This window comes from Grampus griseus, assembly GCF_964374135.1.
Source record: "Grampus griseus genome assembly, chromosome: 13".
Taxonomy (NCBI): Eukaryota; Metazoa; Chordata; class Mammalia; order Artiodactyla; family Delphinidae; genus Grampus; species Grampus griseus.
This window is the reverse complement of record NC_139007.1, coordinates 72,277,761-72,301,584: the sequence shown is the minus strand read 5'-3', so window position 1 is coordinate 72,301,584 and position 23,824 is coordinate 72,277,761. Positions and strand designations below refer to the sequence as shown.

Below are 23,824 nucleotides of genomic sequence, written 5' to 3'. Positions count from 1 at the left end.
TTGGGTACCTAGGCTAAATTTGTTGGACTTACAAACAAATTGGGCTATGAATGTGCTCTTGGGATGGAACTCGTTCGTATGTAGGGGTCTTACTGTAAAAAGAGGTTGAAGGGGATGCCCTGGGGATGAATGCGCTAATATGGGGACAGCCCGCTGACTGCATCAAGCCACACACTTGGCTGTGTGTGTGGTTATTCGGTGACATCTCAGGTGGTGGCTGGTGGCGTTCTGTTCTCCCCTCGCAAAGGCTCCAAGCTCACGGCTCTCTCATGACCCCTCCTTTCCCCCCAAATCCCTTTGTTGTTTTCTTCTCACCTCGTGCCTCTCCTCCTTCTATGCCCATCAACTTCTCTGTCCCAAGCTCCCAGGGATACTCCCTATATTGCTAAACTGCAGAACTGGTCTTTGGTTCTAAACACACCTGCGACCCCTGCTTTCGACATACTTCAGGACAAATGGATGTCAAAGACATCTCTCTCCGGGGGGGCTCCTTTGTCCTCCGCGCGCTCACGGCATGTCAGAGCCTGCCGGCCCGCGCGCCTCTCCTCCCCACCCCTCGGGGGTCAGAACGTGCTGCTTCGGTGACTTTACAACCGCGTGCCTACACCAGCTTAAGTTTCCAAGTAAATAAACACGGGAGAAATGGGTGCCAGCAGGCTAGGATCAAAACGTGTCTCCAGCTGTTGGGAACAAAGAGAAGCTGTTTCCTTAGAAACGGATTCCCAGGAGAAGGGGTCTAGTGGGGCTATCTGAGATCTCAGCAGAAGCCACATGGACCTGACGGTTCAGGACACGGCCCAGAGTGGCCTGAGCCACAAGAGAACAGCAGCCCCTGCTGGCTCCCCGGAGGAGACAAGCTCCCTGGATCTACAGAAAAAAGTGGTCTCGTGGAGCCACTGATAGAGACAGGGGTGTGAAAGCATCAATGCTGAAACGTGTTTTGTAAAGTTTCAGCTTTCAAAGCACCTCTGTATAGAATGTTCAATTGATCTTCTCAAGAAGCCTGTAATACAGGCAAGGTAATATGTTCCCATTGTACAGATGAGAAGAGTAAGGTTTGCAAAGGCTAAATCACTGGCTGAGTCACCCAGCTAGGGCAGCCGAGAGCGCAACCTAAGTACACCATGTCCTGGGCCGTTAGCTCAGCCTGCAATCATAAGCCAAATGTGACCTAGTTGGAGACAAAGAACTTTCTTACCTTCAAAGATTTGGAAAACAGAGATGTTTACTGAAATACGTAGAAAGCAGATGATCCAAATCCCTTATTCGTTTTCTTCCTTTAAGAAAAATGATGCTCTAGGGATGAAGGCACAGCCTGAGGTTTCATTCCCAGGATGGCCTCAGCCAGTCAGGACTGAGTGGAAATTTCCAGAAACGAGTATCTCATACATACACTTCCAAAGCTAAAGGATGCTCAGACTCCAAAGCTTTCAAGCAGATTAAAATGCATAGCTTTCTGAAAATTTTTGCTGACGCTGGCCAGTGTTCAGGCTTCTCCAGAATCCAAATGGGCCAACATGATTTACTGAATTCTTTATGAATTAAGAAGCTGTAAATTACCATCTTTTTTTTTCAAACATGCATTACTTTCCACGCTTTATAGCCAAGATGAATAAACAGTATCACAGAGGCAGTTTTCTCCCTGGGAAAATGCCCTCCTCTCTCTTCCTGCTCTGCAAATGGAGGGTCACCTAGTGAAGGATGGTCTGGTGAAGTTGCAGTAAGGTTGGGTAAGGAGCCCAACTTGGTATTTTTTGGAGTCTGAAAGTGCTAAGTGCTGTCTCTGCAGGATATTTTACCATGAAACTTTCTCAGGCCAGGTTTTAGGCAAGCAACAAGCACAAATCACACACGTGTAACTGACAGAGTAAAAATGGCAGGTGACTGGAAACTCATGGACTGCAAAAGGGAGTGGCTTCGGCAGGAATGAGATTCTCCCCCCTTGCTTGTAAATCACAACAGTTGCTCTTCATGAGCAGACATTCATTCTCATTAACTGCATTCTGGGTGCCAGGTATTTCCCTGCCCTGGAAATAACGCAGCCTGAACTCCAGCTGGAGAAGAGTCGCAAGTGCTGGAACGTGTCAAAGTGTGCCTGGGCTCAGATCTACCCCACCTCCTGAGTCGAAAACCGAAAAAGGATGCAGCTACATCTGCACTCTGGCTCTGGACAAAGAGAAATGAGCCTAAGAGAATTGCCTTTTCACAGCGTGGCTGCTATAAGTTGAATTTGTATCCGTTCTAGCAATAATTTATTGTAAAATTATTTCCTGATAAATACAAGTGAAGTTGGTTTGGGAAGAAACAGAAACTTTTAGAAAAATCTAATTGTTTCCAGAAAATATGGAAAACAGCTATAAGATGCTTGGGTGTTTGAAAAAAATTGTTATAACAGCTATGTCTTTGTAAAGATGTGTCAGACAAAATGATTTTGCTCAAAAAGCATGGAACTCGGCCCAGTCCTCCTCTCCCTTTACCATTCAGGAAGTCAAACATAAGGTCCAAGTGATCCAGCAACACAGCGGTGGAGTCAGGACAGCCTCTACGCCTGGCAGGACCCCTAACCCATCACTAGACCCAGGCCCTGTTCCTACATCTGTGAAATGAGAGGTTCCTCATGACCGACCTCCAGGGACCCTGCAAATCCTACGATCCCTGCGCCCTTTTCCATTTTCTTCCCAACCACCCAGCATCAGAGATGATAATATTTCAGCCCCAGAGGCCCCGGCCCTCTCTCAGCTGTATGCTAAGCAGCTCTGCAAGGCTCACGGCCAGGAGCAGAGCTGCCTGATTTTTGGCAACTGGATAAAGCAAGTGGCTTTGGAGCGCTGAGATCTGGAATCATGTGGGGACATCAGTGGACCCGTTTCGGGCGCCCCCCCCCACCCCGTGACTCTGTGTGTGTAGCGAGCAGGGAGAGGCCTCGCCGCGAGGTCCCCCGAGGGGGTGGCCTGCCCTGCTTGCCCCCTCTGGTGCAGGGTCACCCTGCGTGCATCCCCTTTTGGGCCCTCACGCCCAGGCGGGGCCTCACTGAGGGAACCAGGTCTCCTCACAGCTGCCCTGCACCCCAGCGAGACACAAACAACACCCTCTTTTGAGTGAAACAACTGACCACCCAGGCTTGCCAAAATGAGGACAGGCTCTGAAAGGGGGCAGTTTTATTTCAAGGGTCTGATGGGACCAAGGAGATGGAATGAAAAGTTTCAGCTATTAAAAAAAAAGGCTGTAGACTGTCTTCTTCCAAATAAACAAACCATCCTTTGAACAAGAAAACAGCCCTGCTAACGGGGTCAGGCTGGAGCTGGATCATAAAGGAGTCACGTGTCCCTGGGGCCCCTCTCCACTCCTGCTCCCCTGATTTCTCCCTCTGCTGCTTTTGGGAGCCCAGTGCTCTCCTGCTGGGGTCTTGCCAAGGAATGAGCTGAGCTCATCTGACACCGGCCCTTCCCAGGACACAGTGCTTTACATTTGGAACGGGGGCCCCTGCAAATCTCTAAGGGTAGAATTCCAGGCAGGGAAATTTCCCGGAATCTCTCATATCACAGCATAAAGGCTCTTCAAAAATATAAGAGTTGCCTCCATTACCAACTTTCAACATTTTATGGGCTTTAAAAAAAAAGACTAAACCATGAGTTTTTTTCTCGCATGTTTACACAATTTCTCTCGCTAATGATTACAGCTTATTGTTTGTGTGAAGACTATGTTATGTGGAATGATTTACAGGATGACAGGGTAGAAAAACGTACAAGATTCCCCCAACTCCATATTAACTACATTACAACTGTATTCATATTTTTGTTGTTGTTTATTTTATTGATTAAGTAGTATATTGAGGCTTCTACTAATTCAGCCCCTCTTCTGAGTACCAAGGACATAGATGGAATTCTGATCTTATCTTGTCCTCAAAGAGCTTATAGGCTGTTGGGAGGACAGAAGAGACGTGAAGACATTATATCACCCAGAGAAATGACATGGCCAGCCAGCGTAGAACCTGGTGGGAGCACTGAAGAAGAATATTGGGACATCCATGTACAGCTGTGTAGGTTGTGCACTGCACAACTTTGGGGTCTCCATCCCACAGACCCCATTTTCAATAGAACCCCTGGAAACTTTGAGTGTGAGGAGGCTTCTGAGACTTCAGAACAAGCACCCAGGTGTCAGATACAGGTCTAGAGCAGCAGGGAGGAGTCCTGACTCCCAGAAAGAAGGGGGAGAATTGCTGAGGATGTTTGAAGGCTCATGAGATGACACATCCCCTGCTGGGAGGAGGGCTCTGCTTTTTAGTGGAGATACGGGGGAAAGAATCACTGATTAAGGTGTGTACAATTTGCGGCAAGGGCTTAATTTCCAAAATATAAAAACACCTCATACAACTCAACAACAACAAAGCAAACAGCCCAATCAAAAAATGGGCAGAAGACCTAAGTAGACATTTCTCCAAAGAAGAAGTACAAATGGCCAATAGGTGCCTGAAAAGATGCTCAACATCGCTAATTATTAGGGAAATGCAAATCAAAACTACAACGAGGTACCATCTCACACCGGTTAGAATGGCCATCATTAAAAAGTCTACAAATAACAAATGCTGGAGACGATTTGGAGAAAAGGGAACTCTCCTACACTGTTGGTGGGAATATAATTTGGTACAGCCACTATGGAAAACAGTATGGAGGTTCCTCAGAAAACTAAAAATAGAATTACCATATGATCCAGCAATCCCACTCCTGGGCATACATCCAGACAAAACTCTAATCCAAAAAGACACATGCACCCCTATGTTCATAGCAGCACTATTCACAATAGCCAAGACATGGAAACAACCCAAATGTCCATCAACAGATGAATGGATAAAGAAGTTGTGGTACATATATACAATGGAATACTACTCAGCCATAAAAAGGAATGTAATAATGTCATTTGCAGCAACATGGATGCAACTAGAGATTATCGTACTAAGTGAAGTAAGTCAGACAGAGAAAGACAAATACCATATGATATCACTTGTATGTGGAATCTAAAATATGACACAAATGAATGTATCTATGAAACAGACTCACGGACATAGAGAACAGACTGGTGGTTGCCAAGGAGGAGGGGTTTGGGGGATGGATGTAGTGGGGGATTGGGGTTAGCAGATGTAAGCTATTCTATACGAAATGAATAAACAACAAGGTCCTACCATATAACACAGAGAACTATATTCAGTATCCTATGATAAACCACGATGGAAAAGGATATAAAAAAAGAATGCATAAATATGTATAAATGAGTCACTTTGCTGTACAGCAGAAATTAACACAACATTGTAAATCCACTATACTTCAATAAAAAAGGGTGTGAACGATTTGGGGTTATTCATGTTACTTCCCAACTCAAAGTTACTGCAGTGCCTCACAGGGCCTTATATGATCTGTGGTCTCCAAGACTTACCTGCCACTTCCCTCTCCCCACACCTCACTCTATACCAGCCACTCTGTTCTCCCTGCTGATTTCTGAATGAGCACACAAGTGCCCACTCCAGGCCTTTGGTCCAGCTGCCCCCTCCACCTGGAGCTGCATTCTCCCAACCGACCGAGTGACCAATTCCACTTCTCATTCTAATTGCTGCTTATATGCCAGATGCAATGCCTTCCCTGACCTGCTTATCAACATCGCATGGCAGCCTGTCCCTCATCTCTCCCGCTGCATGATGGATCCCTGGGACTGCCCATCCACTTTCCCGAATCACTTTTCACTTTCTGGTAGACTATGAATTTACTTATTACCTACATTAATATTTGAAGAGTGGGATTCATAAAACTTGTTTTCGTATCTTTGGTTTTTCAGCATCTTCTGCTACACTCGGTTCTAACTTCTGTAGTATCGGATTGAGCCAGGAACTTTGTAGTATATTTTGATTACATGGAAGATGCTATATGTTTTCAAAAAAACATATAATGCTAATCAGGTCCAATACAAACTAGAAAGACATTATTCCTCTAGTAAGTGGTTCTATACTCTGAATATGTACTTGCCATTGAATAAAAAAATACAGAGCCATATTCATAACATGTATTTTAAAGAAAAAGATCAGAGTTTTTGCCATCAAAAGTGAAAAAGAAAAAGAAATAAAAGTCACTTTAAAAATATACCATCAGAATATTTCATTGAAGCATTAGGTAGCTGAACAAATGCTAAATGGTGAGTGAAAAGCCTTGGTCGCTAGTGATGGCCCATCTATAACTAATTGTGTAGCACTGGATACGATCCTTAACTTCTGTGCATCTCAGTTTTCTCAACTCTAATTGTGAATTTTAAGACATGAAAGTGACATTATCGAAAAATGCTCCATCCTCCAAACACATACGTTTATCATGCTTTTTAAAATCAAATGAGGAAACAGAAGTTCTGGCGTTGTGCTGGAACTGTGACTAACGATACTCTTCTTTAGCTCGAGGATGCTGCCGCGCACACACCAGCAGTGGGCATGGGCTCTGTGTTACATGCCAGCCGTGGAAGCAGATCTGCACAGAGCCCTCCATACATCCTTCTCTTTCTGCTGTGCCTGACAGCCCGGGACAGTCTGGGTGAACCTGACGGGCTCTCTCAGACACAGAGACCAGCATTTCAGCCTCTTTAACACTTTAGTGGCTGAGGCTCTAAGCTACTCTGCAAGTGTTTGTCAATCTAGGTCACAAACTAGTGGGAAACGCATCGTTTATTCTGGTGCTGGCGGCCAGATGCAATACTTTCATCTGTTACCAACTCCAAGCTGTGGAAACAATTACTGGGATCAAAATGAACATCCCTATGAAGCTGAGGGTCCCCAAACAAGGTCCCGAAAAGCAAACTGATTTTGCCAAGATGCCGGATTCTGTTGTGCTCTGGTGGAAAGGACCTTGGACTTGGAGTCAGAGGACCTGGAAACAGTCAGTCATGGCTGTGCTCACATCCTTTTGGAATCTCAGGGTTCTCATCTGAAAATACCCCTCCCTCATGGGACTGTCACGGGAACTGAATGGCATGAAGTATGAGACAGTACTTTGTGACCTTTTAAGAGAAATCCCCAAACACACCAAACGACAATAGTGCTGGTCAGGATTCCCTGGGAAAGACTATTTCTTCTCTGGGGCCTAAAACCTAGCACTAAAGACCACCTGAGGAAAACAAGATTAGAAAGTCATTTGAGAAAATGTTCGCTAAGATCTGGGTCATCTGAAAAATTAATTTTTCACTGGCAAAAACTTGCTCCCTGAGGACGTGCCCTCATCACACGGAGCTCGTGGACAGGACGGCCACAGGGAGGGGAGGGACCAGCTCTTCGATGTGACAGGACTTACCAGGTAGCGCTCTTCCTGCCTCATGCTGGGGGTACGGATCATGTGATTCTGTTCTCCTCTCCAGTCTCCAAATCGACGGAAAAAATAGTTAGATAAAAACCGGTTGACAGGGTCTCTAATGATGTTGATGTAGACAGGCTGGTCTCCTCCAAACCTATGACGCATACAAACATGGAGCTGGTTACAAGCCATCACTTCTGGAGGAAAATCAAGCCCACTTAGATACTGGCTCCCCTCTAAGTTAATACATCATCATCAGAAGACCCTGTCTGCTCAGGTGCCAGTGCACAAACTAATCAGCAAGCAGTGTTTCCTGATGGGCACCTAGTATCCTGCGGGAGGTGCCTGTCCAGGTACCTGCTGAGAGGCGGTGAGGGCTGTGCAAACTGCGGTATTTGTCAACGTGAAGGTATAGATACGGTCTCCTTTTCTCAGGAGGCTGCAGGGCCACGCTGAACTGGGTGTTGTATTTCCACCGGCCCTCATGGAATGTTTTGACTGCCTGGTAAATTCCGAAAGCCTCGTTGGGTGAAATGGTACTTATTCTACATTCTAATTCAAACAGTCTCAGATAAGGGGCTCTGCAGGAAGTGGATAGTAACAGCCAACACTTATGAAACGCTCCCTGTTCACCTTGCTGTAAATACTTTGTAACCGACTCACCGAACCCTCCCCACACCTCAGTGGAGTAGAAGTCATAATTATCCCCATTTATACGGGGGAAACGGAGGCAGGGAGCTCATAACTTGTGGCTGGGCCCGGATATGAACCCAGGCAGTCTGACTCCAGAATCTGTGCTCTGAACCATGGAAAGAAGATTCCAAAGCTGAGAAAAGTAACAGTGTAAGGGATAACATGAACACAACAAAAATCAATATAATTATCCTCAAATGATGGCAAGGAGTTTTAGATAAAAATAAAGCAAATATCTAAGTGTGCCATTTTAATTCCTTCCGCAAAGGGAGTAGACAAATGCACTGAATTGTGGCCCAAGAGCGAGGCCTTCGCCAGGCAAAAGGATTAGGTTGGTTGAATTTGTCTTACGGATTCCTTCCCTTTCTCTTTGAACTGCCTGAAAGCAGTGACCCTGAAGGGCCTGGGAGAACTCTCCAGGCTCTGGGTCTTGCTCTGGGGACCTCCTGAGGGACCCACAGGCTTCTCTCACCCCGTGACCTTCCGATGAGGATGCCTAGACATTCTGTCAGGGGTCAGAAAGAGCTCAGAGAAAACAAACTGACGCAATCCTGCTGCCACCTCTCCAGCTGGCAGACTGTTCACCTTTCAAGACCCAGCCCAGAATCACCGTCACATCCTTCCGCAGTTGACTCCCATCCTCGTGTCGATCCCTCCCTCCTCTGGCTCAAATGCTCTCTCCACTCTGTGTGTACATGTCTGCCTCTCCCATTAGACTATGGGCCTCCAGAAGCCAGGAACAATGTCCTTTAGACAGTGTGTGGCACACAGTAGGTGCTCAACCAATGAAGGCGTGGTCTTAGAAGACACCACGGGTGGATGTTTCTGAGTTTGCAAGTTTCCACCACTATCACAGGGCTCTGTGGTAAAGGAAAGTAGACATAACGAGCCACCAATCGTTTTTTGTGTATTGATACACAGAAGGCTTTCCCCAGGTTTTTTTGGGTTTTTTGAATGTGGACAATTTTTTAAGTCTTTATTGGATTTGTTACAATATTGCTTCTGTTTTATGTTTTGGGTTTCTGGCCGCGAGGCACGTGGGATCTTAGCTCCCCAACCAGGGATTAAGCCCACACCCCCTGCATCGGAAGGCGAAGTCTTAACCACTGGACTGCCAGGGAAGTCCCTCCAGGTCTTTGCATTTTAAAAGAGACTCTTCAGAGAGAAGAATCCAAAGGCACAAGAAGGGATGACTCTCCAGTGGTGTGATTTCAGGCGCCAGGATGCGTGAGTGCGATTCTGGACTCCTCGAATACACCACATCTGAAAACACACCACTCAGGAGCAGGGTTAGCCATGCCAACACGACTCTTTGTCAGATCCCAGATGTACACAAGGTGATGTTCACGCAGCTGGGCGAACAACTAACTAGTTCCAGAAATCAGCTGTGCCAACCACGGCTAACCACCATCATCCTGGAGGTATCTTCCTCTTTTTAATTAAATTGGGTTCATATGTATGATAAATAGCAACTAAAGTAATAGGGTTAGGGATTAGAAAGACAAAGCCTGCATACCAGATGAGAATGCAATTCAACCCTCAAATGGCAACATGCTATTAAAAACCTCAACTGTGCTTCCATGGTCATGTGAAGAATGACTATTACCGCCAATTAGCAGAACCGCCTGGTGCGGTGAGTCCATGCACGGCTGCCCACTACGAGATGGTTTTCTCAGCCTGGTCACAGCCACCTTCCACTGAAGGCTGAGAAGAATGACAAGGCTTGTCGAGCCGGGGCGACCTGCTCCTGTGTGCACATTGTGACCCAATGCAAGATTTCCAGAAGAAGTTTTAGACAATGTAGGAATTTATTGTCAAATAGTATCAGATACTGCAATAGCCTCTCTAGAAATTTCTAACTGTGAGAGAGGTATCTGATACGTAACTTTCCTCTTCCAGAAAATGACAGTAATAATGGTTTCAGACCACCAGCCCTCAGCCTTTTTCTAGGACACACAGCTCCTTCCCAAACTGGCAAAACCTGGGGTGACATGTCAGTTACACAAAAGGGGCCAAACACCACCCATGTGTCCCTGGGCTTGAGAAGGGAAAAATGTCCCACTCTCATCCCATCCTCTCTCAGGAACAGTTTGTCTTCTCTCAGTAATATTAAAATTCTGGTCAGAAGTCCAGGTCACCCTTGGAAGGTCTCTGGGTCACCTGAACTGACTGTTCCCCCTGCCCCTCCCCCACCTTCCCAGGAAGCACAACGCTCTGCCTTATTTTTTTAAAACCCTTGAGAGGAGATTCCACAGTCTCCCTGTGAAGCCCATCAGTTGAGGCGTCCTTGTTACGCTCAACCAAAATTCCTAATCTTCCTTCTGTGCACGTTTCCTTTGGTTTGATCCACTCGACACAAAGGATCAGCTTCTCTTCAGATGCTTTTACAACTTTAAGCCTTCTCAGCTCCTTTAGCGTTCTCTTGCATGTGTTTCTTTTTCTTTTTTTTTCTTTCTTTTTTTTTTTTGCGGTACGCGGGCCTCTCACTATTGTGGCCTCTCCCGTTGCGGAGCACAGGCTCCGGACGCGCAGGCTCAGCGGCCATGGCTCACGGGCCCAGCCGCTCCACGGCATGTGGGATCTTCCCGGACCGGGGCACGAACCCGTGTCCCCTGCATCAGCAGGCGGACTCCCAACCTCTGCGCCACCAGGGAAGGCCATGTGTTTCTTTTTGAAATCCCTTTAGCATTTGTCTTGAGATTCATTTCCCTTAATTTTATAATCTATAGCTCTAATTTCATCTTTACCAAGTTTTTTAAAAACCTGAGCCGACCACAGCTGATGAGAGGTTCTGTGCTTTGCATGTACTGGAGAGTAGGAGAGTCAGGTCATATTTTGTCTTTCGCTTAACAACACCCCCTCTTCGCCCTTGGTCACCACAATAACCACAGCATATTTCGAGCTCTTTCCAGGCATCCTAAAATAGCAGGTATTTCCAATTTCACTGATATCTGTTCATAGGTCATATTTACCAACTCTTTAATTACCCCTGTGGGTCTCCTTCTGACCGGCTGCAAATTTACCATATTCTGTTTTTGGCTTTTTGATGAGAAGATGAAGGTCCAAAGCAGGACATAATTCTCTAGAAATAATAACCGCATGGTTCTCACTTCTCCCATGCATTCCTGAATATCTCATTCTGAGGATTTTCTTCACCATTCGCCCCACACAGCTACCTCCATGGATCAAACCCTTCAAGCAACACTAGTCACCTCCCAGTAGCTACACAAAGCCCTTGGGAGAGAATTTCATCAGATTGCAGATGATATTCTTCCTGGGCCATTACTGCATGTATCAAACAACAAGACTTAAGGCCAAAACTATATGCATGACTCCTCTGCAAGGCAGAAAACCATTCAAAAGTGACCGTCCCCAAATGCCTTATGTCAAATATAGCAGATTGCACTGAAGGCCATCAGACTTGAAGGAAATGTTTCAAATTTTATATTTAAGGGGGGTGGGGGGGAAATGGGCAAGTAAAGACTGAAAAAGTTTAGTAGCAGTATCAGTAAATCATGTTTACACATGAGATTTATAGGCACGGGAGGGAATAAAGTTCTGTTACATTGCCTTGCTTGAGTTTCATACCAGATGCATTGGTCCGCAAAGGATTTGTATCATGAGAGATGGGACAACATTCTGCTCTGAACTAAAAGTAATTCTTTGGAGACGTAACCTGCTTACCAATACCTGTCTTTGATTCATATTTTCATATTTTACTTTCAATAAAGCATGAAAGTGAAAAAAAATTATTCTAGAGAGTTAAGACTATTTTGTCCTCCTACTACAGTAGAGTTTTCTATGAGTGCAAACAGCTTTTGAAAGTATACATATATGTAATTTTTACTTGTGCTAAAATACACGTAACATAAAATTTACCCTTTCTGCCAGTTTTAAGGGTCCAGTTCAGTGGCATCAAGTACATTCACACTGCTGTGCCACCATCACCATCATCCAACTCCAGAATCTTCTCATCATCCCCAGCTGAAATTCTGTGCCCAGTAAACAATAAGTCCCGTTGCCCTCCTTCCTCCTTACCCCTGGCAATTTCCATCCTACTGAAAGTATATCTGTATCTTTCACCTCTGGCCTAAAAGTAGAGGTTATTCCTGTGCTGTCACCCACATCAAAAAAGGAAGAGTGTCCCCAGGCTAGTGGCCCATGCTTTGATCCCTGGCAGTGAGGAAGGAGACACTTTGAAGTGAGAGAAAGGCCACCGTGGAAAAGGATATAGTTGTTTGGGGGGCAGCATGAGGGCTGCCTGTGGGTGGAGGAGGGGCAAGATGGTTAATTAATGGTCATTTGCTGCAACGGGGTGGAAGGGCCACCCTCCATCCTCACAACCTCATTCAGTGGACACTTTGGTCCTTGGTACCCAGGACAGAGCCTCCCATCACGAAACGCAAGCAGAGGCTGAGCTACTCTCTGCTCCCTGAGTGTCCTGAGGGAAGAGAGGTGGGGGCTTCTGCTGAGTGAGGGTGGGGCAGCTGGGACACTGGAGTTAAGGTTCCTGCTGGGAGAGGAAGATGACTTGATGGAAGCCAATAGACAACAAGGAGGAAGCCCTTCGTGGTGTGCAGGGAGGTGGGCTCAGGGCAAGTCCAGATCACACCACGCCCTGACGGGCCAGCCACGAGTGGGGGCTCACGGGGCAGCAGAGTCCACCTGCTGTGAAGGGAAAAGAGAAAAGGGAGGCGGAGAGCGCCATTTCCGGAAGATAAGTCCAGCCATGTCTTCACAGGATAAACTGAGAGAAGACTCTTATTCTGAAAATCAAACTTCTGGGCTCTAAGCAGGTAAAGATAGCATTCACTAAGCGCTAATATCAGTTTTATTTTGACGCTCTCTTCAGAGCTTGAGGTGTCTGTCACTATTACAAAAGATTTGCAGGACACAATTAAAATGGATGACTTTGCTAATGAGAATGAAAACAAAGTCAACATTTAGAAATAAGATGTGGAAACCCGTTTGAATTATGGAATTAGCGAGATCGGATTTGTTTTGTTAAATGATGCCATCAGAGGGCAGACTTTGTTCACATCAGTAACTAAGACCTCCCTTCAAGGGAAGAAAGAAAGTGTGTCCAAAACTCACATCGTGTCCTTGCACATCACACCCTACTTACTTCCGCAGCGATTGATTGATTTTTAAATGTTTTGCTTTTGCAAGTTAGTTTTGGCATTGGAGCCACCATCAGAGACAAATAAGGAAAGAGAATTGGACACAAAGAAGGGTAAGGGGGTCATGGGTGAGAAAGGAAGAGACACGGAAAAAGGTTAAGAGTAGTGGTAGTTTGAGATCAGTTAGTGTATTGATATCTCATAATTCGCTTGGGCTATTTTCATAGCATTGCGCTCTGACACAAACCTTCACAGTGTTTTCCCTGCAAGACCCAAGTTGGGGGTTGAGAGGAAATGTAGATTGGAAAAAAATTACTTCCCCCCCACTGCCAAAAAATAATCTTAGAAAACAAAACGGGGCAGGATGGGGGGAAGACAAATTGAATTGTCTGTCACAGTCTTGATGATCTAAGACATACTTAAAGAGGTGATGTTGGGAAGCGGAACTTTTTCAAAAATTCTAATTCTTTAGGTGACTTCAACAACTGGGAACAGACACATGAAACCAGAGTACAAAAATATTAAACATCCTACTTAAACATCACAACAAAGAGTAGCATCTTTTAGGCCGAGGTAATTTTGACTCACTTCTCCAGGTAGACCAGGTGAAAAACACCTGTCTGGCCTGAACTTTCAGGTAGCTCAAAAACCAAAGAGCAGTGGAAAACCTCACAAACCCAAATTGATCTGAGGTTTCTGCTGACCTCGTAGTGTTTATCTCCTCTGGCAGGGAGCCTTCCCGGAGGCAACTACAAAAGCACTCTTTTGGTCTGATAGTATTGCTTTCTATGGTTGAATTAATAAAAATGGATATGGAGAAATTGTTCCTTCTAGGTCTAAAAAAAAAAAAGAGAAAAAATGGGACAGGACAAGATGCCTAGGTTATGAATAAATGAAACTTATTGAATCACCAAAAACTCACAGGAAAGAATTTTACATCCCTCAGAGTATCTAAATTCCAGACAAGAATGCCATACTTAATGGAGAAAAAACATAAGGGGTGATTCATTTTGGTATAATGCCGTACACTTCAAGAGTTCAGAACATAAATGTACAAAAGAAGGTGTTGGGAAGGTTAGACTTTCATTCTTACATGCCGCTTCCCAGCAAGTGTTTTGCTGCATGTCAAGAATGTAAGGAAACTTAGACATAAAGCATCAATACAGAATATCAGGTTGCAGCGTCAATTCTTCTCTTAATAACCTCATTATCTTGAAACAATGCGTGTCAGCAAAGATCAGGGCAGGTGTCTTAAGAGCAGCTTAATTATCTCTATACCTTATAATTCAAAATACAGACCTCAGTTTTAAAAGTATGTGAAATCCCTCTAAACAAGTCCCAACATAGTTGTTTTTCTCTATTAATTGTGTATTTGGGGGCTTTCCTTGTATGCCCACAGTTTGCCATTTGTACCCAAGAAATTTTCCTTAAATAAAGCTATTCCCTTGAAAAAGAAAAGCTGATGGCTTAAATTCCCATGTTCAATGAGTGTAATAGTCTTGCAATGTATTAAAATTCAATGTGTCATTCTGTTTATGCTTATGGAGGTCTCGTAGCTGAGGCCCCGAGCCTTGTGCATGTGGGATGGGAAGAGAAAATGAGATTGAACCCATAGTCAGCGTGAGTTTTTTCGAGCTCAACAGGCCAGTCTCTACTTTTTCCTGCTTGAAACTCTTCACTACTGTTCCATTCCTGCTGTGCTCCCATTTCCGGGATTCCTTTCCATCCTTCTCTTTGTTCAGTTTTTGCTCAGGCTGGCTCCTGGGCCGCCAGTGCCCTTCCCCTGCGTTTGTCTAAAGCTGGACCATCCCTCACAGCCCAGCAGCAATGGCTCCTGCTCTAGCAGGGAGGGTCCTGCCCTCCCACTTCCCCTAGGGGACACCCACTGAGTCTTTCTCCTAAAGCTCATCATGTTTCGTTGTTGCTTCTTCCTTAATGGACGAAGAACTTACAGTTCCCTGAAGGCATGGACAGCATTTCTTGTTCACTGCAGAAGCCCCAGTCCTAGCGCAGGGTCCAGAGATAGAGGGTCGTCAATATGTATGTATTTAATTGAACAAAGTGGAATCGAGGGAGGAGAAACCAGAGAGAGCGGGGCCCTGTCCTCAAGGCGTTACATTAGAGACACTGCCAGGCTACACTGGGACAGGAGCCAAACTTGGGGCTCAGGCTGAGGCTTCTACAGAAATGCCTTTTAAATGCCACTCGGAATACACATAATATCCTTCTCTCCAAGAACTTGGAAGGCTTTCCTTCACGTGTTCAGAGCATCCCTACAAACCAGGGGTGGGCAGGAACTGTCCCTGTCCCTATTTTATAGATGGGAAAACGGAGACCCTCTGCCCTCAAAAGGTTAAACTGTTCGCCGAGCCTATGGTCAGCAGGAAGGTCTGACACCCAGAGGTCCTGACAGCCAGGCTGACACTGCTTCCTGAAATGCGGTGTCTTCTAAAAGGTCTTTACCATTTTTTTTTTCTTTCAGAACTAAATCAATCAAGATTAAACCCTTGGTAGTGTAGGCCATGATAAAATACGGTCACCAGGCTGTGCCCAGCTCTGCTGATCCAGTTAAGATATTGGTGTTGGCTTGTCGTTAGAGTGCTATACCATCCTGATTAAAATTAGTTGTGTTGCAGTTTGTTTGGGTTGTAAAGATTTGCCCTTGAAGCAAGAGGAGTAAATGAATGAGGTTTGACAAACTTATGGTTCCCAGGGAGTAAGGGGCAGGGGGAGGGATAAATTGGGAAACTGAGATTGACATATACACACTACTTATATTAAACAGATAACTAATAAGGACCTACTGTATAGCATGGGGAACTCAACTCAATACTCTGTAATGACCTATATGGGAAAAGAAACTAAAAAAGAGTGGATATATGTATATGTATAACTGATTCACTTTGCTGTACACCTGAAACTAACACAACATTGTAAATCAACTATACTCCAATAAAAAGTTTTAAAAAAAGAAGAAGAAATGAATGAGGTTTGAGGATGTCAGGGGTGACGCAGAAAGGAAGGACGGAAGGAAGCGCATGAGCGAAGCAAGGGGTCAGAGGGTCCGTGCTCTGCCGTCTACAAGTCATAAAACACAAGGCCCGGGCTTCCTTGGTGGCGCAGTGGTTGAGAGTCTGCCTGCCGATGCAGGGGACACGGGTTCGTGTCCCGGTCTGGGAAGATCCCACATGCCGCGGAGCGGCTAGGCCCGTGAGCCATGGCCGCTGAGCCTGCGCGTCCGGAGCCTGGGCTCCGCAACGGGAGAGGCCACAACTGTGAGAGGCCCGCGTACCGCAAAAAAAAAAACCAAAAACCACAAGGCCCCAAATAGCTACCCAGTCCTCGTTATCTAATTATGTCTAATTATATGTTCTTGGCCCACCGGAAGTGAGAGGCAAGGCACGTACCCCAAACAGTCCAGTGACAAGCCACTTTAGAAATGTGGTTGGAGACCCACGCAGCTCCCCTGGGCCACTGAGGGCAATCCGCAGGTGTCCTCCTCACCTGTTCACCACCCCGAGGGGACCCTGTGTATCAGACAGGCTGGGGAAACTTCAGAGGAAACTTGCTTTCAAAGATAAGGCAGCAACTCCCTTTGCTGCTTAATAACTTGCTTCGCTGAATCTCATTCTCTCTGCACTTCATTTGCACAGGGCCTGCTGCACAGCAGGAAAGTGCTTTGAAGGCTAAAACCTTCTCCCAGCCCGGCAGACTGTTAGGCATCCTGGGGCTGGGCAGCCAAAGTGCCTGCCCAGTGCAAACTCAGGCCTCCCTGGTGGCCCGGCCCGCGGGGCCATTAAGTCAGCACAGCTAGCAGGACTCTCCTGTGGGCCTATGAGGTCCCGTTATCCCCGTGGGAAAAGCAGTGAGGGAAGTGCTGGTCAGATGACTGATGAGGGAGGCCCAGGGTCCCGGGCTGGTCAGCAGATCTGCCCCTGGACCCAGTGCTCTGTCAGCCCAAACCAACTGTGAGCTCAGACAGGCCAGCCTTCGAGGAGGAATCTGAGAACTCCTAGCACAGTGACAAGGCCACCTGTGCTAATGGATTCCAGGGGAAGAGAGGAACTTGCCCAGAACTTGCAGTTAGCAACCTGACAGGTCAAGGGTCTAAACACATAAATTTGAAGATTTGCATTATTATCAAAAGGTCCCTGCAGCTGAAGAAAAAAGCAGGTTTCTAGAATACCCACCAGCATCAAACACACAAGGCTTAGAGTAATCAATTGGAGTATTAAAAAGGTAGAGAGGCTGGTCCTAACGTTTTGGACCCTATAAAATACACATAATTCCACCACTAAGCTAGTGCCAGAGTCCCGTGAGAGTTCAGACTGTATAAAAATGTGCAATGAAATGTGTCTGCTAAAATATCCATCTCTTGCCTATTTCGTTTCAATACAAAACCTAATTTTTTTTTTTAGAGAGAACTATCATGTCAAATGGCTTCTCATTAAAAATAATTTCAAGTTTCCACAAGATTTAAGATCAGTATTCTAGAAAGAAATGAACTTCTGTCCAAATATTTCAATTTTTGATCCCTCTACAGCAAAAATAAATGGATTAAAAATGCCTTTTGAAGGGCAATTACACTACCTTGGAAATGAAGGTAGATTTTAAAGTAATTGTTTGTTAGAAGGAGAGTACGTACTGAAAAGAAACGAAAGAACCATTAAACTGGAAAATATCTTACCTTGAGAAGTTGAGGAAATGAACATGTCGAGTGAATAAATAGGGCTGTTCGGCAGTACTTATATTTTTAATCAGTTCCATCTATTAAAAAAAGTACAAAATTAGCATATATAGGATCTAATTTACCAAGCTATATTAAGCTAAAGGTTATCTCCCCTACTCTTTTGATCCTCATTACCTCTTGGACCAGGGCCAAACAGCTGTGTTTTGTGCAACATTTATGAACTTTACATAAGGCTTCTTACTAAATAAAACACAGCTATCCCAATGTATAGTCCTGTATTTAATTTAGCTGATTGCCACCATGAACACAAAGTTACAGGTTAAGTAATTTTAGCTGGAGAAGTCAGCCTGTTGCTGTACATGCAAATAAGAAAATGCCTTTAATCCCCTCCTTTAAAGGCAAACCAAGACAGGTTATTATTTTACATTTCTATAATGATCTTACTGGGAAATACAGAAGTATGTGAAACTAGTTCTGCAGAATTGAAAAGTGGGAATAAAATGAGGCAATATTTCATTATTTTTCTCTTTGATTATAAAATTTACAAAGCAAGTATTTCATAGGAAACACACAATCCTCCCACCCCCGGGCCCGCCCCAAACACACACACACAGTCTCGGTTTTTTGGTGGGTGGTCATCTGAATTATTTATTTGCAGTTATCAGCAAGGCAAAAAGTAGTTTTAATTTGTATAAACTAACAGTTACGGTCTTCTGGAACATGTCATGATCCAGAAAATGTTTAGTAAAATCTGTTAGAAATTCCAAGCATTCTTATGACTCCCTGACTTCCTGAATTCCACTTTCCTTAGCTTTTCTAATTTGCCCCATCAAAGCTGACACACTGGAATTTTTAAGAAGCACATTGAAAATTGCTACTTTGGATAGACATCAGAAGGGCAGCACTTCACATTTTATAAAATAGTTCAAGTTGAAAACTGGAAACAAAAACGGTCATTCATGTGTAAACTATAATAGCAATAACAATAAAAAAAATCAGAGTCTGGAACTCCAGGTTTGTCTCAAGCATGAGAGGAAACCTGGTCTGCCGTGTTCCCTCCTGTCCAGCTCAGGGCTGACATACACCGAAATGCCCAATGAATATTTCTTAAATGAATTAATTCCAACTAGTGCATGACTTACAGATCGTTACATGAGGACGTCGTTACCTAAACCCTTTCATTAGATATTCCTGCTCACAAGGACTGTTTGAAGAAATGAAATTGAATTTTAAAAGTAAATGACTTGCAGTTCGTAACTAGTGCTTCTGTACGTCAGTGGCAGGCACGGGTAAATAATGGTCTGCCTGTCCCCAGGCTTGAGCGTAAAAGGAAATTGAATCCTGCCTTTTTATCTACTGTTTACCCTCTACATCCCCCCTGCATGCCCCAGAGCTTGTTTTCGGTAATAAAACTTTCGGTTTCCTTCGTGCTGTAAATTTTGACTTTCGTTGATCTACCAGTAGAATCACCGATTCGGAAGCACAACCACAACCGAAGGTAACAATCTGAAAGCGCAACCAAAGGTAACTGATCTCTGAGGATGTCTGCTTAGAAGCATAACCGTGTGGATGTTTAATATAAAGCCCATTTAATGCTTTAATCTTTAGATGATTTTTCTTCAGACATTTCTCTGCACACATAATATGAGAAAGCATCCTAGCATTGCACAAGACTGGAAAAACAGGTCAGAAGAAAACCCGTTTCTTTCACATATTCAACATTATATTACATTCTCTAAACACATGTCAATGTGTTAAATTTAATGGAAGAACAGTAGTGGTTAGATTATGAAAACAGTGTCATAATAGTCATAAAGCTGTCTATTTCACGAGGAAAAATGGATTAGCAGTGACAGTGCATAACTCATTCGAGACATATCTTTAAACAAAGAATAAAGGTTACTAATGCTCGCATTTATTGCACTAGTACAGGGAAGTCAGAGAGTACATCTCAGCTCTCATGCATTTGACCCACACACCAAATAGGAAAACCCACGTGAGGTACCATAAGACATCAGGTTCACGGTACCACATGATGGTCTTCAAAAACGCTAACTTTCCCCATGTCTAGTGACAAGGGGGTCTCCTGAGCCCCCGTTGGTCATCACCTGAGTTCCCTCTTGGTCTTCCCATTGCTGCCAGCAGCCTGCCTTTTCTCTCGTTCGACTCTTATCTGCATGGGTGGCAATGGCACTACCTAAAATTACCAAAGAAACTAAGTCTCCTCTTCCTTGGCTCATGCAGGACCACTGCTGGCCTTTATTTTAAATCCACTGCATTCATTCATTCAGCATTTATTGGGTGCTTACTAAGCCCTGGACATCAAAACCTGAATAAGATCAGTGGGAAGACACATAAAGACAAGACAGTGGAATGTGTCCTAATAATGTTCCCAAATCCACCCTGGCCAAAACCACACTCTTGATCTTTGCCCGTCTTCACTCCTTTTCCAGTTAATGGTACTCCCCATATCCTCACATTTGATCTGGGTCTTTCCTGAACTCCATACTCAATCCCTTGCTGAGTCATGTTAATTCTGTCTTTACTATCTCCCTCAGCTGGTTCTCAAGACCCCACATCCTGTGGCCAGCCAAACTAGACTCCTCCATATTCCTTCCTCACACCATGTCCAAGACTGATGTCCAAGCTCAAGCTCAAGATTCTTCTTATAGAATGTTCTTCCTCTTCTCTCTGCATGTCCAAATCCTAATCACTTTTACATCTGGCTGAAATGCTCGCCTCCTCCCAGTAGCCTTGCTGGATGTCTCCTTTCATTCACCATCTGTTGATTTCCAACTCTGTCAGGCAATGTGCCACTCTGGGTTGTGGCTATAAAGATAGAAGATTTGGTTCTTGCTTTCAGGAAGCTCAGAGTTTTGGGGGAGAAGTAGACGAGCAGGCAGGGACCATCATGTGATAATCACCATGGGGTAGAAGGCACGGAGGTGAGGCACCTGTCCCTGCTTGCAGATGGAGAGGTGATGTTTCCCCACGGAGGTGTTTCTAAGTGGTTTGCAAGGACGCATAGGAGTTAACAAGTGAAGAAAGGGACTCGCGGCGTGGCAGACAGAGTGAACAGTGGATGTGAAGGACAAAACACAAAAATGACACGGATATTAAAACTGCCAGGAGGTCCGGCATGGGATCAGCAAGGCAGTAGATAACTAGAGAGGAAGGTAGGACCTGGGTAATTGAGGGTCTTGCAGGTCACATGAAGGATTTTGACATTTATCCTCTGGGCAGTCCACAGCCACAAAGGATTTTTTTTCTCTCAGATCTAAGGTCAGGTGGAGAACGTGAAGAAAAAGAGGGTGAGGTTTAGAGAGGCAGAAAGCTTAGCTGGGAAGACGGCAGTAATCCCAACAGGAAATGATGAGGTCATGAACGCATCACTTCTCAGTGTGGGTCCCACACCCGCAGCATCAGCATCAACTGGACATGTGTCCAACAAGAATGCAGATCCTCAGGCCTCATTCCACACCTACGGAATTAGGAGAAACTCTGGAGGTGGGGCACATCAACCCGCGTTTTGACAAGCCCACCAGGAGAGTCTACGGCTTAACAGTTTCAGAACCACAGAATGAAGTGCATGGAAGTGAAAATAAATGGAGAGATTTGGGTACATTAAGGAGGGGGAATCTGCTGAGCCTTGTGGCAGCAGAAGGGAAGGAGAGGGTGTGGTCAACAGAGCTTCCTTCTCAGAGTCCTGGCTGGGATCTGAGCATGTGGTAGCACCCATTGGTGGAGACGGGGAACACTGCAGGAGGAAGCAATCAGGCTCCACAAGGGAGGGATAGTGGGTTTGGTTTCGAACATCTTTGGGTAGAGATGACACTACCTTCTTTAACTTCCCACAGAACTTTGACAATTTTCCAGGACATGATCTGTTTATGTTACATTATCGCTGAGTTTGAGTGCTGGCTTTGAACCAGCTTGAAAACTCCTTGAGGGTTGTGGTCAGGTTTTATTTCTCCCCCAGAAAGCCAAGCCCAGGTGCCTACCCATAATTGTTTATGCAACGAAGTACCCTCTTTAAAAAAATTTTTTTGGAGTTAAGAAATATACAGTTCACTGAAGACAGAATTAGCACTAAGGCAATGAATTCAGCCTTTCTGGGCCAGATATGTGCCTTCATTACCGTGGTGTCACGTGGAGTTAACAGTTTTACTACTACAACATTTAGGGTGTAACGACACCAAACAAACTGTCATTTTCTGAGTGGTTCCCAGGCTATGCACTGTATCAAGATGCTCTTTATACACATACCATCATCTCATCTTCAAACGACTCCGTGAGTTCAGTATTATTATCCAGAGTTTACAGGTTAAGAAACTGAGGCACAGAAAGGCTACATAGATTGCTTATGGTCTCACCACTAGAAGAAGTTGGAGCCAGGATTCAAATCCAAGTCTGTCTGACACCAAAATTCCTGCTACTTATCACTAAGCTACAATCTCCTTATCATTCCCACTGCTTTTCAATCTATATATAACCTATTAAAATGGGAGAAAGGGGTCGGTTAGCAAAACAACTCTGGAGACTGAAGAGGGTTTACGGGGATATGAATTTTCTACCTTTTATGTGATGGGCTGAAAAATTAAAAGAAAGTTCTAACAGGTGGAAATGCATTAAAAATAATTTTTAAAAAAAGCATTAAAATACCAGAGAGAATATTTTTTAAAGTTCTAGGTAGGAAAACAGTATATTATAACAAGCCAGGAATGAATTTAAAATACTAAAAAGAAAAAAGAAAGAAAAAGAACTATGTAACGGAATGGATCTAAACGCAGAAGTTAAATCACAGCACATCTGAGAATGAGACAGAACTGAAGTTTAAAAAAAGAGGCATGAATCAAACAGAATTTATAATGCAGAGGATATGCCAGGCAGTAGCTTTTAATCTTTCGCTCTCAACCTAACTGCCTGAGATGATAGAGCAGAAAACCTTTACACTGCAGTTCTACAAACACAGCTGGTTAGTAAAAGACTTCTTTGGGAAATGCTCAGCAGCGGTAACTGGCAGAGTATTGACCCTACTCTGATCTGAATTCTTGTGTCACTCGTGAACAACTAGATGCCCTATAATTTTGCACAAATCTTAAATGAAAGAAAAGCATGTTTTCACACAGTAAAGCCAAATAAGGAGTAGCTCAGAGGAGAACTCCTTGGTCCTTTAACCTCAGAGGCCAGGAGGATGGCTGTGGGCTCAGGTTATCTTCCCCTCTTCCTCCTGCAAAGAGGAAGCCCTTCTTGCAGGAGGTAGCATGATCTTCCCACCTTCAGCCTGGGGCTGTGCAGTCAGTGCAACACATGCCTGCAATGAAGAAGAAGACCACCAGGGGGAGCAATGATGTGAACAAGGCTAAGAGGCTGCATCTGAATAGAGAAAAATCAATCTCATGGCTACAACTGGAAGGAGAGGAGAAAACGTCTTAATTTCTCAGGTCTTGTGGCTTCTTTCTTTTCCCGCTTTTCTTTCCACTGAGTTTTCATTAGCAGACTCAGCTTTTGTCTATAGGACTACAAGATAAGACCTCGTTTGCAGAACTGGGTGAACTTAGCCCTGTGGCCTGGAGACGGGCTCAGCTAATCTTTTTGGTTTGCTTCCAAAGTCTGGTTGGAGCACCTCTCATGCCTGTGGACACATCCCTCCTACTCTAAAGTCAGGAAACGCTGAGGGTCATTCTAAGAAGACTTTTCCAACACGTCTCAAGCAAGGGTAAGGCTTCTGAGATAAATGTGCAGGCTTCTGAGGAGATACCCCTCAATAAGACTTCAGGGGAAATAAGATGTCTTCAGAGTTTTGAGGGATTCTCAGGTAAAAGAGGAATTGTTCTTGCTTAGTGGAGGATTCCCCTTAATAGAGAGAAAACTTTCTAATAATCAGAGGCTTTCATGCAATGATTCTTCACTAGAATTGTGCGTGAGCATCTCTTGGGGAGTTTTTCCCCCCATGATACAAATATGTGGGCTCCACCATTAAGAGTATATAACTCAGTATT

At 44.7% G+C, this 23,824-nt stretch overlaps 1 protein-coding gene across 1 annotated transcript in view; it reads right to left on the bottom strand.

Moving 5' to 3' along the window:
* The window catches only part of UST (uronyl 2-sulfotransferase), a 288,827-nt gene that overhangs the window by 96,614 nt on the left and 168,389 nt on the right, over nt 1-23,824 (bottom strand). The window contains exons 4-5 of the mRNA XM_082669303.1: nt 17,820-17,899; nt 7,320-7,473 (exon numbers count right to left, since the gene is read on the bottom strand). Coding sequence (XP_082525429.1) covers nt 7,320-7,473; nt 17,820-17,899 — 234 coding nt within the window. The remainder of the gene's footprint in view (nt 1-7,319; nt 7,474-17,819; nt 17,900-23,824) is intronic.